The following is a 16,156-nucleotide window of genomic DNA, read 5'->3' on the forward strand; positions in this document are numbered from 1 at the left end:
CCTATTGTAGGGCGTAATTTCCAATCACTTTCTAAGATCTCAACCGAATAGTCGGTCAATCAAAAGACTAGGCATGCATCCAAATTATCAGCATTCTTAATGATAGTATTAACCTAGGAAATATCTTCGCCACTTCCTTGCAAAGGACTCCCTACATAGAAAGTTGCTACCAAGCATCCATCAATTACAAGGACATTGTTCGAACTCACTGTTCGTCGTGTAGTCCCGGGACGAATTCATCATTTTTCTCCGGCAAATTCTATGTGGTGCTCTATTTGGGCGATGTGGTACAAGAATAAAAAGCATAGGAAAGAACGACCAGATTTGATTTCCTCAGTTGACTAGTAAGAGATACTTGGAGTAAATTTTTTGGAGGATATATATTTTACTTTGCTGCGTATGAATCTCAATTCAACAAACAACCTAAGAATGATGAGTACCGCTCAATGGCTGCTTCAGATCTCCTTATTACTATGGCTAAGCAAAGGATTAGCAGCAACTCAAGCGAAGCCTGGTTGTCAAGAGAGGTGTGGAGACGTTGACATTCCATACCCCTTCGGAATTGGATCTGCTGGTTGCTACTTCGATGAATGGTTCGAAGTAACTTGCAACAACTCTACCGACCCTCCTAAGCCTTTCCTGAAAGGAGTAAATCTGGAGGTGCTGAATGTTTCATTAGATGGCACCATCCGGGTCAACAACCCAGTACTCCTTTCTCAGAATTGTTCCGGCAAACCATCAAATGACACGCAGTGGTGGGAGGGAGGCCCCTTTTCATTCTCCAACACCTACACTAGATTCACTGCTGTGGGTTGCAGCGCCCTGGTCTACATTATGCAGGATGATACAGTAATCGGGGGATGCAAGACCTTCTGCAAAAAGGACGCAACTGCGGCAAAGAAAGCCAGCTGCTATGGCTTGGAGTGTTGCCAAACCCAGGTCCCTCCAGGCCTCCTGTCCTTCACTGCAAATTTAGGAACCTCTTCTGATGGTAGTGCTGATGAGCAAGAACAATGCAAATACGCGTTCATGGTGGACCAAGAATGGTTTATCTCAAATGTACCAGATCCACATACGGTGAAAGATATGGAATACGTTCCAGCAGTGCTGGACTGGCGGATATACAACGCAACATGCAATTGTGGCCATAATACTGTCTGTTCATCTACCAATCAAGGCTCAAGTCTCATCTGCGGTTGTTTCCAGGGATATGAAGGCAACCCTTATCTTCCCCAAGGATGTCAAGGTACACAATCTACAGAGGAGTGCCAATTTATTTGATTTTATGTATATGGATATATTTATGAACGATGCTATGTATATTCTATTATTGAGAGGAGGAAATCCGTAATTTTTTTGGAAAAATTATGTTTAGGAGAACAAGAGAGTTTTATTTTATTTTATTTTATTTTTTAAAGTCTCACTTTTGCAATCTTATTAAAATAAGATTCTTTACAAATAAATTAAAAAATAAAACACCAAAATTTCCCTCAATGAAAATATTTTATATTTCTTTTATAAATAAAATTTCATACTTTGAAATTTTTGAAAGTTAAATTATTTTTTAAAAAAAATTATAAAAATAAAAATCCTAAATATATATATATATATATACATCAAATACCCTTTTAAATTATTAATATTTGTAAAAATAATTTAAAATATTATGAAAAAAAAAATGAGGGATAAAGGAATTGGTCAAAGGCCAATCTTTCCTTCATGTTCTTTCTTCTCCCTTCAAATCTAATTTCTTTTTCACTTACATTCTCATTCATTTTAAACAATGTTCTTCATTTCTATACAAATAAAAATCAAATTTTTATAATTTTTTTCATACCCATTTTTCCAATGTATTCCAAAATCGTAACATTTTTAAAAGTGTTATGACATCAATAAGGAATATTTAAAGGGTATAACATTTTTTTTTTTATTACATCTTATAAAAAGTGTTTCTTCTCGTACGTGTTATTACCGAGGTCGAGACTTAGGTGGTGTTTGTTTTTTTGGCTTTTTACTGAAAGTAATTTGTTTTCAGAATTTAGGTTGTTTGTTTTTCTACTTTTTCATAACTTATTATAAACTTTTTACTAAATAGAAAAAGTCAATATATGTAGCTTTTTTTAAATAGAAAAAATAATATATTGGTTTTTCTTTACTTTTTAATACTTAATAGAAATAAAATACTATAAAAACAAACAACTTAATATTTAACACTATTAAGCATTAATTTTCTATTTAAAATTAAGTAAAAAAACAAACGCCACCTTACTTCTTATTCTTTAGTGAAAGAGCCTAAGAGGGGTCTTGGAAATATAAAATTTCATTTCTAAAAGAAATAAGATATTTTTAGTAAGGGTAATTATGAGATTTAATAAAAGATGGGAAAGAGTCTACTTTCTTCCATTGAAGTGAAGAGAATATTATTTTGATAAATTTGTAAAAGTAAGCTTTTTGTTTTCAAATAGTCCTCCCATGCTCTCTTAAACATAACTTTCCTATTTTTTTATCTGAGTAGTTCTTTCTATTTAATTGTTTTTTAATCACTTGATAGATTAAGAGCTAAGGTTGTTGAATCATTTCTTAATTTGAACATGAAGGCATAACCCGGAATGCAACTTATACAAGATATATATTAGTAAGAGCTAAGGTGTTACCAGGTATGTTCCCATCTTCTATCTTTTTCTCTCTTTCCTCTATTCTTACAAGTAGAAATTAGAGAAATTTTTTTTCCAATTTTAGAGTCCATACAATATATCATAGGATATCTATGAGCCATAGTTTTGAAATTTTGCCATAAGTACGACTAGAATCATTAATTAAATTTTAAACCATATTTTTCATTATTTATTATTAAGGTGTTATTGAAGTATTTTATTAAAAAAATTAATGATTCAAAATTTTAAAATTTAAAATAATTATTTGAAAACATAAAGTAAGAGGGTGTTTATTTTTTTAGCTTTTTGTTGAAAGTAAATTTGCTTTTAGATTTTAAGTTGTTTGATTTATTTACTTTTTGATGACTTATTATAAAATTTTTACTGAATAAAAAAGTCAAAATATTTGACTTTTTTTTTTAATGAAAAAAGTAACATATTAGTTTTTCTTTATATTTTAATGCTTAATATAAATAAAATGTTATAAAAATAAATAACCTACTACTTAACACTATTAAATACTATTTAGTTTTAAGTTCTATTTAAAATTAAGTAGCAAAACAAATTCATACTTTTTTTTATATAAGAGTTTCTATATAACTTATATAGAAGATATCATTATTTTTTATGTTAAAAAAAAAGGGGGAAATGTATCAAAAAGAGAATTAAATTAAGATTAACTTAACCATGGGTCTACAAGATTGAAAGGGAAAAAAAATAAAAATACTTTGACTAACTGATTGAAAATTAAAAGAAGACAAGTATTATTATTTAATGAGTTATTTAACATACACAAAATAGCAAGCTTTCTATTTTTAAAAAATAATAATAATTAAAGGTTATGTTTGGAAGCTATTTAAAAAAATAGTTTGCTACTTTTAATAACAAAAAAAATAGGAAATCATTTTGGACAACCATAAAACATAGTGTTTTTTAAAAATATATTTTAATTACTTTTAATTATTCCTACTTGTTTTTTGAAGGCCGTTTAAACAAATAATTATACAAAATATGGAGAATGATTGAAAATAAAGTACTACGTATAAAAGTTATTTTAAAAGAGTACTTAAAAACATTAAAAAAAAAAAATAGGTGAAGACCATTTCAAGAACTTTTATTCTACAAAAAGCAGTTTTCAAGGATAGTTTTTCAAAACTAATTTTTATGAATGCTTTCAAAAATACTTCCCAACATAGATGAAATTATTACTTTATACTTTCACAAATTTTGTTAAAAATTATATTAAAAATATTTTTTTTGATATAAGGATATATTTCATTCATGGAAAGTAGTAAAGGAAGGAAAATAATTTTTTTTCTTCATATCTAATGCTACCCCAAAAGAAGTGAGGAAAAAAGGAAATGATTGATAGAGAAAAAGTACTAAAAAATATTGCCTTCTTATTTTTATAAAAATGAGAAAAGTTCAAACAAAGTGCAATCCTCTACAATTAAATTTTTTGTTTGGGCCTTTTTTTTATACAAGAAACGTGAATAAAAGAAAAAATGTTATATTTTCTTTTCCTTAAAATTTCTAGGAATGAGACATAGCTTAAAGCTTATGACAAATGTTTTTTAGTTTCTCAATACAAAAGCTCTATTGTAAAATTCCTTATATAAGTTGAGTCAAAGATTTGAAACTTTAGTCATGTGTGCAAATTCACCATGTTAACCGCAATCTTTTGGCTCACAAGCTCAATTCAGTACAACCAAAGTTTAAACCTTAACCCCAAGGTTGGCAAAATCTAAACCATAACCTTTTATCCTCCTTTTGGCAAGTTTCTAATTTTGACAAATCAAATATTTTCAATCCTTGAGTGGTTAGCTTGAGCTGGGCCAAAAGACTGGATCAACCTATGATTTTCAAGTCAAGTTTGAACTTAGACCAACCATTTCGCACTCACCTTATGTTCTATAAATGATAGCACATAGAATCCAATAACCAAGTTTGAAAGAGAACCTACACAGAATTATAGATGTAGTATTCCCATAAGGATATAGAAGCAAAAATGACAATTGTAGTATCAATAGTGGTGTTTCTTTTACAAAAGGAACAAGTGAAATACCAGTACCCTAAGATCAACTATTTTATCAATTTTGGATTTTTTACGACGGCGGAAGCTTTCATGCAAACATTGTTAATCAAGAACACAAAGATAAACAGTAACACATATGGCACACGAGGTTTTAACATGGTTCGACCAACCATGCCTACGCCCACGGATGAGAGAGGATCATTCCACTGTACAATAGAGAACATTATAAAGGATAGAACCAAAACATTACAAAGGACATAACCAGATACAATTGTTGGGTTCTCGAAACATCCCATGTTTCCCCACTCTTCGTATCCCTACCCTACTACAAGCTCTCTCACTCCACCGAGTACCTCCCGTTCTTCCTCACATCTCTATCCACCTCATATAGTCTTCAAAAGCCCATATCTATCTCATAACTTTTTTCCTTCATGACCTAGAATATTTATGGAGATATTTCCAACAACCTTCTTTATTCTAGAAGAAAATCTAATATTATAATAATATATCAACCTAGAAATATTCTATATAATATTCTTTACAAAAAAAAAAAAGGAATCTATACTAATTAGGAATTTTGGACACTTCATAACAGGATTAATATTGGCAAAAGCAAAAAAAAGAGAAAATAATTAAGAGAAAAGAAAACTTACCCAACTTTAGATAGTTTAGTCAAACTTAACCTATTTCTATAAGAATATAGGTTTACTATATTCTATGGAAAAAGGAATTTGTTCTATAAATTTTAATTAACCTACAATAAGACCACATTTCTCAACTTGGAAATCTAGGGTTCATAGATGTGGTAAGGGGGTGATATAAAGTTTAATTAGTAGCATATTTTGAATTCAACTAGTATATTTTTAGCTTGCTAGACAGTAACAATTTTCCTTTTTTGTGAGTTGTGCAGTCATAGCAATAGGAGCTTTTGGAACATTACTTCTGGTACTCTGTGCATGGTGGTTGTACATAGTACTAAAAAGGAGAAAGAAAATTAAGTACAAAGAGAAATGCTTCAATAGAAATGGTGGTTTACTCTTGGAACAACAATTATCTTCAAGTGAAGGAAATATTGATAAAACCAAATTATTTACTTCCAAAGAGTTGGAGAAAGCCACTGATCGTTATAATGAAAATCGGGTTATTGGACAAGGAGGCCAAGGTACTGTTTACAAAGGAATGTTGATGGATGGAAGAATTGTTGCAGTTAAAAAGTTGAAGATAATGAGTGATAGCAAACTTGAACTATTCATTAATGAGGTTGTCATTCTATGCCAAATTAATCACAGAAATGTGGTTAAGCTATTAGGATGTTGTTTGGAGACAGAAGTGCCTTTGTTGGTCTATGAGTTCATTCCTAATGGAACCCTTTCTGAACATATCCATGGCCAAAATGAAGAGTTCCCAATTACATGGGAAATGCGTCTTCGAATTGCTACTGAAGTTGCTGGAGCTCTTTCTTACTTGCATTCAGCAGCTTCTATACCAATCTATCATCGAGATATCAAATCAACTAACATACTTTTAGATGATAAATATCGAGCAAAAGTGGCAGACTTTGGAATTTCAAAATTTGTTACCATTGATCAAACACATTTGACCACTCAAGTACAAGGTACTTTTGGATACTTGGATCCAGAGTACTTCCAATCAAGCCAATTTACTGAAAAAAGTGATGTCTACAGCTTTGGAATAGTTCTTATTGAGCTTTTAACTGGGAAAAAACCAATCTTGTCAACTGCATCAGAAGAAGGGAAAAGTTTAGCCTCATATTTCATATTATCCATGAACGAAGATCGTTTATTAGATCTTCTTGACGCTCAAGTTGTAAAAGAAAGTAAAAAAGAAGAGATTAATGCAATTGCTTTTCTTGCAAGACGGTGCATAAACTTGAATGGGAAGAAAAGGCCTACAATGATGGAAGTTGCAATGGAGTTGGAAAGAATTAGAAAGTGTCAAGGAGATTTCAGAGCTCAAGAGAATTCTGAGGAGATTGAATACACACCACTGAATTGATTGGACCTTGGGATGTTACCTCCATTTCAACAGATTCTTGCTTTGAATACCAATGCATCTTCTTCATCGGATGTTTAACGTTTATTGTTTCAAAGGTCATTTTAAGTTTATAAGCATACTTTTTCTTATCCATATTATATATGCATTCATGTAGAAATAAGAGATTACTTTGTGTCATTTTTCATTAATGCAGTATTGTACGATGATACTTTTTATATGGGAATGATTTTTAGTTGAACATAATGTTGTTGTATGATGCTTCTTATTTAATTAGAAGAAATAGTACAACTTCATCTTGCTTTCTAACTTCAATAAAATTGTGGTTTGGCATTTCTTTTTCACATGCAATTCATTTTGTAGGCAAGTGTTTATAACCTTTATAAATGTTGTCAAGTGCGACTTTTGTTTTTTTCTTTTTCTTTGTTCAAGCCTAGTTATATTTCTTTCACCTTGATAAAAAAAATTCTTTATTGTAATATCCAACTAAAATGCAAAAAATTAAGCAATTTTTCTAAATAAGAAAGTATAAATGTGAATTTTCTCCATCCAATTGGTTGATATTGGATAAGCAACAAAGGTAAATTTATGAAAGAGTTCATAAGTACAAACTATTTAGAAATACAACTAGTATAATGTTAACCAACATGAACAACGTAAAACATTGGGATTAAGTTCATTTTTTGAAAATGCAACTAGTTAGAACGACAAAGTATAAGAGCCTACTTGAAGTGCAAGCATCGTTGTAAACAACTATAAGGCCACATAATTTTTGGTATTAGATATGTGTAGAAGAGGCCCAAACCTTGATCCCAAGCATTTAGAATAGCAAAATGCAAGTGCATTCAAATTTGTACTGATTGGAAAACTCGAGAATAGAAAAATCAATAATAGTTAAATCTAAATCAAAGATTAAGTAAAGTATTAATTTTAGGAGCAACTAAACATCAACCAGAAGTTGACAACTATCAAGACACCCAGATGACAAGCATCATCTCCATTAACAAGAAAATACTTAATCTTAAAACATGAATACCACATTTTCACTTTCCACTTTCACAAACAAAATTGAGAGGTCATTTTTATTATATATAGAATTGAAACCATTGTATATTAAATACACTGGCAGAGTGTGGAGGAGAATTGTTTTGCATTTATTTATTTTTATCACATAATTTTTTTCATCTCACTCCACTTTGCAATTACTTTTGGGGTACAACGTTGTGGATTACACTCTCAAATAAAGAAGGGTCTTACCTTGCCTTGAGTTCCATTTGATCCATTGTCTGTGAAAAATAAAAGTACTGGTATCTAGCGTTTCCATAGACATCCTTCCTTTTTACTACTGGAGCATAACATGTCTGTTAATGTTAAAGAACTTGGAAGCCAAAATCTCAATTCCTATTTGTCCTTCAAATTGAATCAAAGATCAAAAGTAGAACATTTTTTTTTTCATATATAGTTGAGACCTTTCTCCAAGTGAATCAATAATTCTAAAATCCAATCGACCACATTTTGGACCCGCATTTTTCACGTGCGCCCCCACTTGATCAGCAAGACTCGCTTTTATTTGGTGAAAATTTAGTTTTGGAAAAGTCGGAATTGCCACTTATTTTATTTTAAAAGGGAAAATAAAACAAGAAAGAAAACCCTAAAGAAGTGACTCCATCATTTTTGGAAAAGCATGTCTTTGAAAAATCCGAGTCTAGGTCCGGGGATCAGGTTACCTATTGGGAAGGTACCTCTAAAAGGTAGCACCCCTCTAAGCCCTACAAAGGTCTCTACTAACTAAGTTGAAGGAAATGTGGCAATTAATTCAATTGATTATTGATACCTAGGTAGGCTAGGTGATTTCAAAAAAATATAGCATGACTAATAATAAAACCAATCACAATCATAAAGAAGATTTAGGGTGCATACCCGGACTGCTTCTGAAGCACTATCACAAGACATTAAAGTTAGTTCAAATGGTATATCAACCAACATGCACTTTATAAAAAATAATCGAAAAATGAAACATTTATGTCAAGACACCTAAGCACTATCAAACATGGGTGCAGTTCACAATGACAAGCATATTCACAGAATTTAAAAGGTGGGTGTTGAGGGGCGTACCTGGATAGCATAGATAACTTTGTAATGCGCTTCCACAAGACCAAGGATCAAATAATGTATAATAAAATACAGAAATCCTAGCATGCTTGTTATCTAATTAGCATAGCAAAAATGATCAAAGTATAAGAAATCATCGATTATCACACACATCTTGTATAGAATTCCCAAAAATATATAGATATGATTACAACAAGTATCAAAGGTTGTAGCAAAAATGAGTTTTAAAAAGATTCTTTTATGTAGGGGTTTCACCAATTCCCCTAATTGATATACACGAATCTAGCCTAGAATTATCCCATGTATTTAGGATCATAAGCTTGGATTTATGTCTTAATCAAAACCAAAATTTTCATTGAAAACCGAGAAAGATGTGAAACGATCAAGACATGGTTGCATGTTATTTAAAAAAATGAGATTTTGATTCTAAAGACTCTAAATGAATTATTTTTTAAAATAGAATTTTCAAAGGGATCTTTTGAGAAAAGTATTTTGTTTTAAAAATAAAATAAATTAATTTGAAAAACAATAGAACATAAGAAACAAAATACTAAACAAAACAAAAATAAAACGAAATCACAAAATAAAATTTTTTTAGTAATCAACGAAATGATAAAGGTGAGGGTAGAGGCTAATTTTCATGATTTTCCAATGGCCTTAAACAAGATCATTAGATATCGATCAAGACCTAACCGTTGGAACTTTAAATGCATTTAAACTTAAGATAAATCAATCAATAGCTTATAAATGAGTTTTAAAATGAAACTAATTATACGGGATTATCACAAATTGTCAACTTAGTTTCAAATAAATAATAAACATCGTCGAGATCACAAAAACAACATATAATGGCATGGATCATCAAAAAATCAATAACTTATTACTTAGAGATGAATATTAATTAACATGGAATTTTAAAATTAACGACTAAGGATTCTAGGAAAAATAAAAATCAACATGGATCAATAAAAATTAACAATTTTAAAGACCACTTAAAGTTACGGATCAATCAAGATTGAAGTTAAAAAAAAAATTAAAACATGGATTTAATCAAATGGTCTAATAAGAATAGTAACCTATAATCCTAAAAAACGTAACCTAGAAAAATCAAAACTTGGAATCCATACAATGGTAATCCGTACAATTAAATAATTCAGAAATTTAAACTCAATCCATTAAAAATAGAAACTTAGAATCGAGTAGATAATAATTAATTTATTTAGTTAAAGTTCTCAATAAAAATCAAAACTCGAAACCAACAAATTAATCAATCAAGAATTCTCAAGTATATCATGTCGTTACACTATTAGATGGATACCGAAATCTAGATTGCCAAAACAACATATAATAATTTAAAGGACAATAATAAAGGCATAGATATTCAAGAATCAATTACTACTTAGAGACGAATATAAATTAACATGGATCTTTGAAATTAACGATTAAGAATTCTGAGAAAAATGAAAATCAACATGGATTGATCAAAATAAAAATTAATAATTTTAAGGACAACACAAATTTATGAATCAGCCAAAACTAAAAACTAATAATTTAAGGAGCAATATAAATTAATATGGATACTCAAAGTTAATAGTAAATGATTTTATGAAATGCACACACTGACCTAGGTATTCAAAATTAACAACTAAAAAACCTCAAAACTTTTAAGCTAAACAGAATCAATCAAAACTAAATTTAGTGACTGCAAACATGCATATAACCACATAAGATTAATTAAACTAGAAAAATAAATAAAATAAAATTTTAAGATATATAGGCTAAATGAGAATAATTTAAAATTAAATTTAACAAATTGACAACATCAATATTTGATATTGGAAATAATTAAATTAAATAACTAAAATTCTAAAACAATTATGAATTGGACTGGATATTCATGAATCAAAACTGAAATAGAAAGAATTAATTTACCTTTTTCAAAAACACGTGAGTCACTTTCCACCAAAAGTGCTAGTAGGCTTTTCAATAATGGGTCCAAGATGTATGGTATGATGGCTACAGATGCTTGCACAATCCCCAAAGCAATACACGTTAGTGGAGAAAAATCCCCTTTTGATAGCGTGTTGTCTCTGTTATTCGACGAGTTCTTCACAACCACTCTCGTGTTATCAGCCAGCACACCTCTATACATAATACCATAACCTCCTTCCCTTATCACATTTTCATCAACCAAACTGTTCGTCGCCGCTTCAAGCTCTCTCAACGTGTACTACCGTACTCTCCCGAGGCGTGACACCTCCGATGGCTTACTTCCAATGATGCTGTTTCAGTCACGCTCGTCGCCCGACTCTCTGCGCTCGCCCGCAATGATAGCCCATCAAAGAACACCATGCGGTGCTTTGATTTTCCAATGTCGATCTGGATCTCCGGGATGGGAGACAGCACCAGTTGGTGGTCAGGAGCAGCTTCGTGAATGGTCCCTTGAATCTCCTTTGACACCACTAGTGTAAACTCGCCTGCACCAAGCTTGCCCGAACTAGGAGATTGCCGACGACGAGAAGTGATATAGAGGGACAGCGAGAATAAAATAATCACAATGACGGCTCCGACGAAGGTTCCTATCACGACCCATAGCCGAAGCCCAAAGATAAAAATCGGCTTCAAGAGTTCACTATTTGAGAACGCAACGTCCTCTCTGAAAGTGCTCCCCTCCCCAAAGAAAACTCGCTAACCTGCTACCTTTCCCTCTTCTAATGGTGCGGCCGAACTCGAACCCACTTCACCTGCTCCAAAAAAAAATTTCTTCTCTTATTATTTGCTTCATCTTCCTGTTTTATCCCTCCATCCGTTGATCCCCTCTTTGGAATGGTAAGTCTTCTTTTTCATGTAACGCTCACTATTCCCTTCATTCATGTGCATGATGTTCTCCCAAATGTCCCTTATACTTTTCCCAAAAACTGGCTTGATTCATTCACCAGAACGCTGGAGATCCCTCTTCCATGTGCAACTGAATCACCCTCTACCCTCATGGTGAATATGTGCTATCCATTTTTAAGTCCTCCCGCATCACTTTCCAATGGTGGTTGCATGTGGACCTTCCTTGTAGATTTCCTCCAGCTTTCCCAAATCAGTAGATGCCTTTAAAAGACACTCTTCTTCCCATCCTGATTTTTCATTCCAAAAAAAATATATATAGCCCATTGACCTTTTTTTTCCTTAAAAAAATCTGACCTTGATTCCCCATTCCCAAATATGTAATCGTTTCCTCATGCAAAACAAAATAAATAAATAAAAACTAATGAAAATCATGAGATTGATAAATAAAATAAAAGAAGATTAAAAAGAAAAGAAAAAGAAAAAAAAGAAAAACTAAATTACATAATTCGATGATTTAATAAGGCAACCAATACATATTTAAAGTCAAAGCAATTTAAACAATTTTCTATTAAATAATTAAATAAATAAAAGAAAAGTAAACAAAATAAATATAATTATTAAATGCATGCAATAATAATAAAAATAATAATAAAATAATAAAAACAAAAAAAATAAATATAAATAAATAAAATAAAACAAAAATCAAGCACGTGCTAGTCATACAAGCCATGCAAACCCTACTTGAGAGGTGACCTAAGTAAGACTAGGTAAACCTAAGTGGGCCAAGGCGAGCCAAAATGGGTCAAATGTATCTAAATGGGCCTAGAGTGCCTAAGTGGGCCTAAGGTGGTGCCTAATGGGCCAAGTGTACCTAAATGGGCCTAAGGTGGTACCTAATGGACCAAGTGTGTCTAAATGGGTCTAAAGTGCTAAGTGGGCCTAAGGTGGTGCCTAATGGGCCAAGTGTACCTAAATGGGCCTAGGGTGCCTAAGTGGGCCTAAGGTGGTGCCTAATGGGCTAAGTGTACCTAAATGGGCCTAAGGTGCCTAAGTGGACTTAAGGTGGTGCCTAGTGGACCAAGTGTACCTAGATGGGTCTAGGGTGCCTAAGTGGGCTTAAGGTGGTGCCTAATGGGCGAAGTGTATCTAAATGAGCCTAGAGGGCCTAAGTGGGTCTGAGGTGGTGCCTAATGGGCCAAGTGTACCTAAATGGACCGAGGGTGCCTAAATGGGCCTAGGTCTAAATTAGGGTTGCCAAGAGTCACAATGGAGTTAAATAAATCCCTTAACTAAAGTTCCCAATGTGGCTTAGAAAATATAGGCTACACGAGTAGTAATAAGCCACCAGAGAATTGCTATAAAGTACCAAATGAACACATAATAGGATGTGTGCTAGTAGGACAAAATAGAAGGTCTACAAATATGCCCCTCTTTGGTAGAGATCACAAGTATAGGGAATGTGAGTAAAAATACAAATAATGAGTGGAATGAAGTGAACTATACTGAAGAACTAAAAGAAAAGGACCAGAGATTTTGTCTTAGCACATGACAAGAGTAAGTTCGTAACACAGGGTCACAATTACAAGAATAGAACAACTCTATGTCATGAGCTTAAGGCTCTACATGGAAAGAACGACTCCAGGTCATATGTGAGAAAAACGACTCTAGGTCGTGAGCTTTGAAATGGAAAAGAAATGACTCTGGGTCATAAATGAGAAAAACGACTTTGGGTCGTGAGGTCTAGGCTCTAAATGGAAAAGAAAAGACTCCGGATCATAAATGAGAAAAACGACTCTAGGTCATGAGCTCTAGGCTCTAAATGGAAAAGAAATGACTCTGAGTCATAAATGAGAAAAACGACTCTAGGTCATGAGCTCTCGGCTCCAAATGGAAAAAACGACTCTAGGTCATAAATGAGAAAAAACAACTCTAGGTCATCAGCTCTGGGCTATAAATGGAAACAATGACTCTAGGTCATAAATGAGAAAAACGACTCTGGGTCGTGAGCTCAGGGCTCTAAATGGAAAAAAAAATAACTCTAGGTCATAAATGAGAAAAACGACTCCAAGTCGTGAGCTTTGGGTTCCAAATGGAAAAAAAAGGACTTTGGGTCATAAATGAGAAAAACGACTCTAGGTCGTGAGCTTTAAGCTCCAAATGGAAAAAAATGATTTTGAGTTATAAATGAGAAAAACGACTCTAGGTCGTGAGCTTAAGGCTCTAAATGGAAAAGAAATGACTGTGTCAAAAATGAGAAAAACAAATCTAGGTTGTGAGCTTCGGGTTCAAAATGGAAAAGAAATGACTCAGGGTCATAAATGAGAAAAACGACTTTGGATTGTGAGCTCCGGGCTCTAAATGGCAAAGAAATGACTTTAGGTCATAAATGAGAGAAAAAACTATGGGTCATAAGGTCTGGGCTCTAAATGGAAGCGCAATGACTTTGTGTCATAAATGAGAAAAACGACTCTAGGTCATTAGCTTTGGGCTCTAAATGGAAAAGAAATGACTATGGGTCATAAAAGGGAAAAACAACTCTGGGTCATGAGCTTTGGGCTCTAAATGGAAAAGAAATATCTCTAGGTAATAAATGAGAAAAACGACTCTAGGTCATGAGGTTTGGGCTCTAAATGGAAAATAAATGACTCTGGGTTGTGAGCTTTGGGCTCTAAATGGAAAAGAAATGACTCTAGGTCATAAATGAGAAAAACAATTTTGGGTCGTGAGCTTTGGCTCTAAATGCAAAAGAAATGTCTCTGGGATCATAAATGAGAAAAAATGACTCTAGATTGTGAGCTCTAAATGGAAAAAAAGACTTTGGGTCATAAATGAGAAACATGACCTTAGGCCGTGAGCTCTGGGCTCTAAATGGAACAAAAATGACTTTGGGTCATAAATGAGAAAAACGAATCTGGGTCGTGCCCTCTGGGCTCTAAATTGAAAAGAAATGACTCTAGGTCATAAATGAGAAAAAACGACTCAAGGTCGCGAGCTCTGGGCTCTAAATGGAAAAGAAATTACTCTGCATTATAAATGAGCAAAAATGACTTTAGGTCGTGAGCTCTGGGCTCTAAATGGAAAAAAAATGACTCTGGGTCATAAATGAGAAAAATGACTCTAGGTCGTGAGCTTTGGCCTCTAAATGGAAAAGAAATGAGTTTGGGTCATAAATGAGAAAAATGACTCTAGGTCATGAGCTTTGGGCTCTAAATGGCAAAGAAATGAGTTTGGGTCATAAATGAGAAAAACGGCTCTCAGTTGTGAGCTCTGGGGTCTAAATGAAAAAGAAATGACTCTGGGTCATAAATGAGAAAAACGACTCTAGGTTGTGAGCTCTGGGCTCTAAATGGAAAAGTAATGACTCTAGGTCAAAAATGAGAAAAAACGACTCTGGGTCGTGACCTTCGAGCTATAAATGGAAAAGAAATGACTCTAGTTCATAAATGAGAAAAAAGACTTTGGGTCGTGAGCTTTGGGCTTTAAATAGAAAAACAATGACTTTGGGTCACAAATGAGAAAAACGACTCTAGGTTGTGAACTCTAGGCTCTAAATGGAAAAGAAATGACTCTAGGTCATAAATGAGAAAAATGACTTTGGGTCGTGAGCTCTAGGCTCTAAATGGAAAATAAATGACTTTGGGTCAAAAATGAGAGAAAGTGACTCTGGGTCGTGAGCTCTGGGCTCTAAATGGAAAAGAAATGACTTTGGGTCATAAATGAGAAAAACGACTTTAGGTCGTGAGCTCTAGGCTCTAAATGGAAAAGAAATGTCTCTAGGTCATAAATGAGAACAAAACGACTCTAGGTCGTGAAATCTAGGCTCTAAATGGAAAAAATGACTTTGGGTCATAAATGAGAAAAACGACTTTGGGTCGTGCCTTCTTGGCTATAAATGGAAAAGAAATTACTCTAGGTCATAAATGAGAAAAACAACTCTAGGTCGCGAGCTTTGGGCTCTAAATGGAAAAGAAATGACTTTGGGTCATAAATGAGAAAAACGACTTTGGGTCTTGAGCTTCGAGCTTTAAATGGAAAAAATGATTGTGGGTCATAAATGAGAAAAACCACTTTGGGTCACAAGCTTTGGGCTCTAAATCGAAAAGAAATGACTCTAGGTCATAAATGAGAAAAATGACTCAGGGTCGTGAGCTTTGGGTTCTAAATGGAAAAGAAATGACTTTAGGTCATAAATGAGAAAAACCAACTCTTGGTCGTGAGCTTTGGGCCTTAAATGGAAAAAAATTACTCTAGGTCATAAATGAGAAAAAACGACTCTAGGTCGTGAGAGATGATATGTCAAAAAATTTCATAAACTGAATCTCGAAGTGTGTACATCGCAACCCATCTAAAAACAAATCTAAAAGTGCACAAGATACTCCTCATCTGGATAACCTGATATGCAATGTAAATATGATGGAGACAAACTATCACATAAACACCCGACTAAAGAACCTATCAATGCTCCTCAAGTGAAACTTGATGCGGTCCATCTCTATTACAACCA

The 16,156-nt window shown here is 33.1% G+C and overlaps 1 protein-coding gene across 1 annotated transcript; it reads left to right on the forward strand.

The window, feature by feature from the left end:
- The first annotated feature begins 432 nt into the window (after nt 1-432).
- On the forward strand, nt 433-6,705 carry LOC117910947 (wall-associated receptor kinase-like 1). The gene is made up of 2 exons (XM_034825124.1): nt 433-1,246; nt 5,600-6,705. The coding sequence occupies exons 1-2, from the start codon at nt 433-435 to the stop codon at nt 6,703-6,705; spliced, it is 1,920 nt and encodes a 639-aa protein (XP_034681015.1).
- The last annotated feature ends 9,451 nt before the right edge of the window (nt 6,706-16,156 follow it).

This window comes from Vitis riparia, chromosome 3 (assembly GCF_004353265.1).
Source record: "Vitis riparia cultivar Riparia Gloire de Montpellier isolate 1030 chromosome 3, EGFV_Vit.rip_1.0, whole genome shotgun sequence".
In the NCBI taxonomy this organism is placed as follows: domain Eukaryota; kingdom Viridiplantae; phylum Streptophyta; class Magnoliopsida; order Vitales; family Vitaceae; genus Vitis; species Vitis riparia.

Bases quoted from the DNA above. Each gene is read 5' to 3' on its own strand.
- LOC117910947 (XM_034825124.1), top strand. From the start codon at position 433: ATGAGTACCGCTCAATGGCTGCTTCAGATCTCCTTATTACTATGGCTA. The intron at 1,247-5,599 runs GTACACAATCTA...TGAGTTGTGCAG, and splicing joins TCTTCCCCAAGGATGTCAAG to TCATAGCAATAGGAGCTTTT.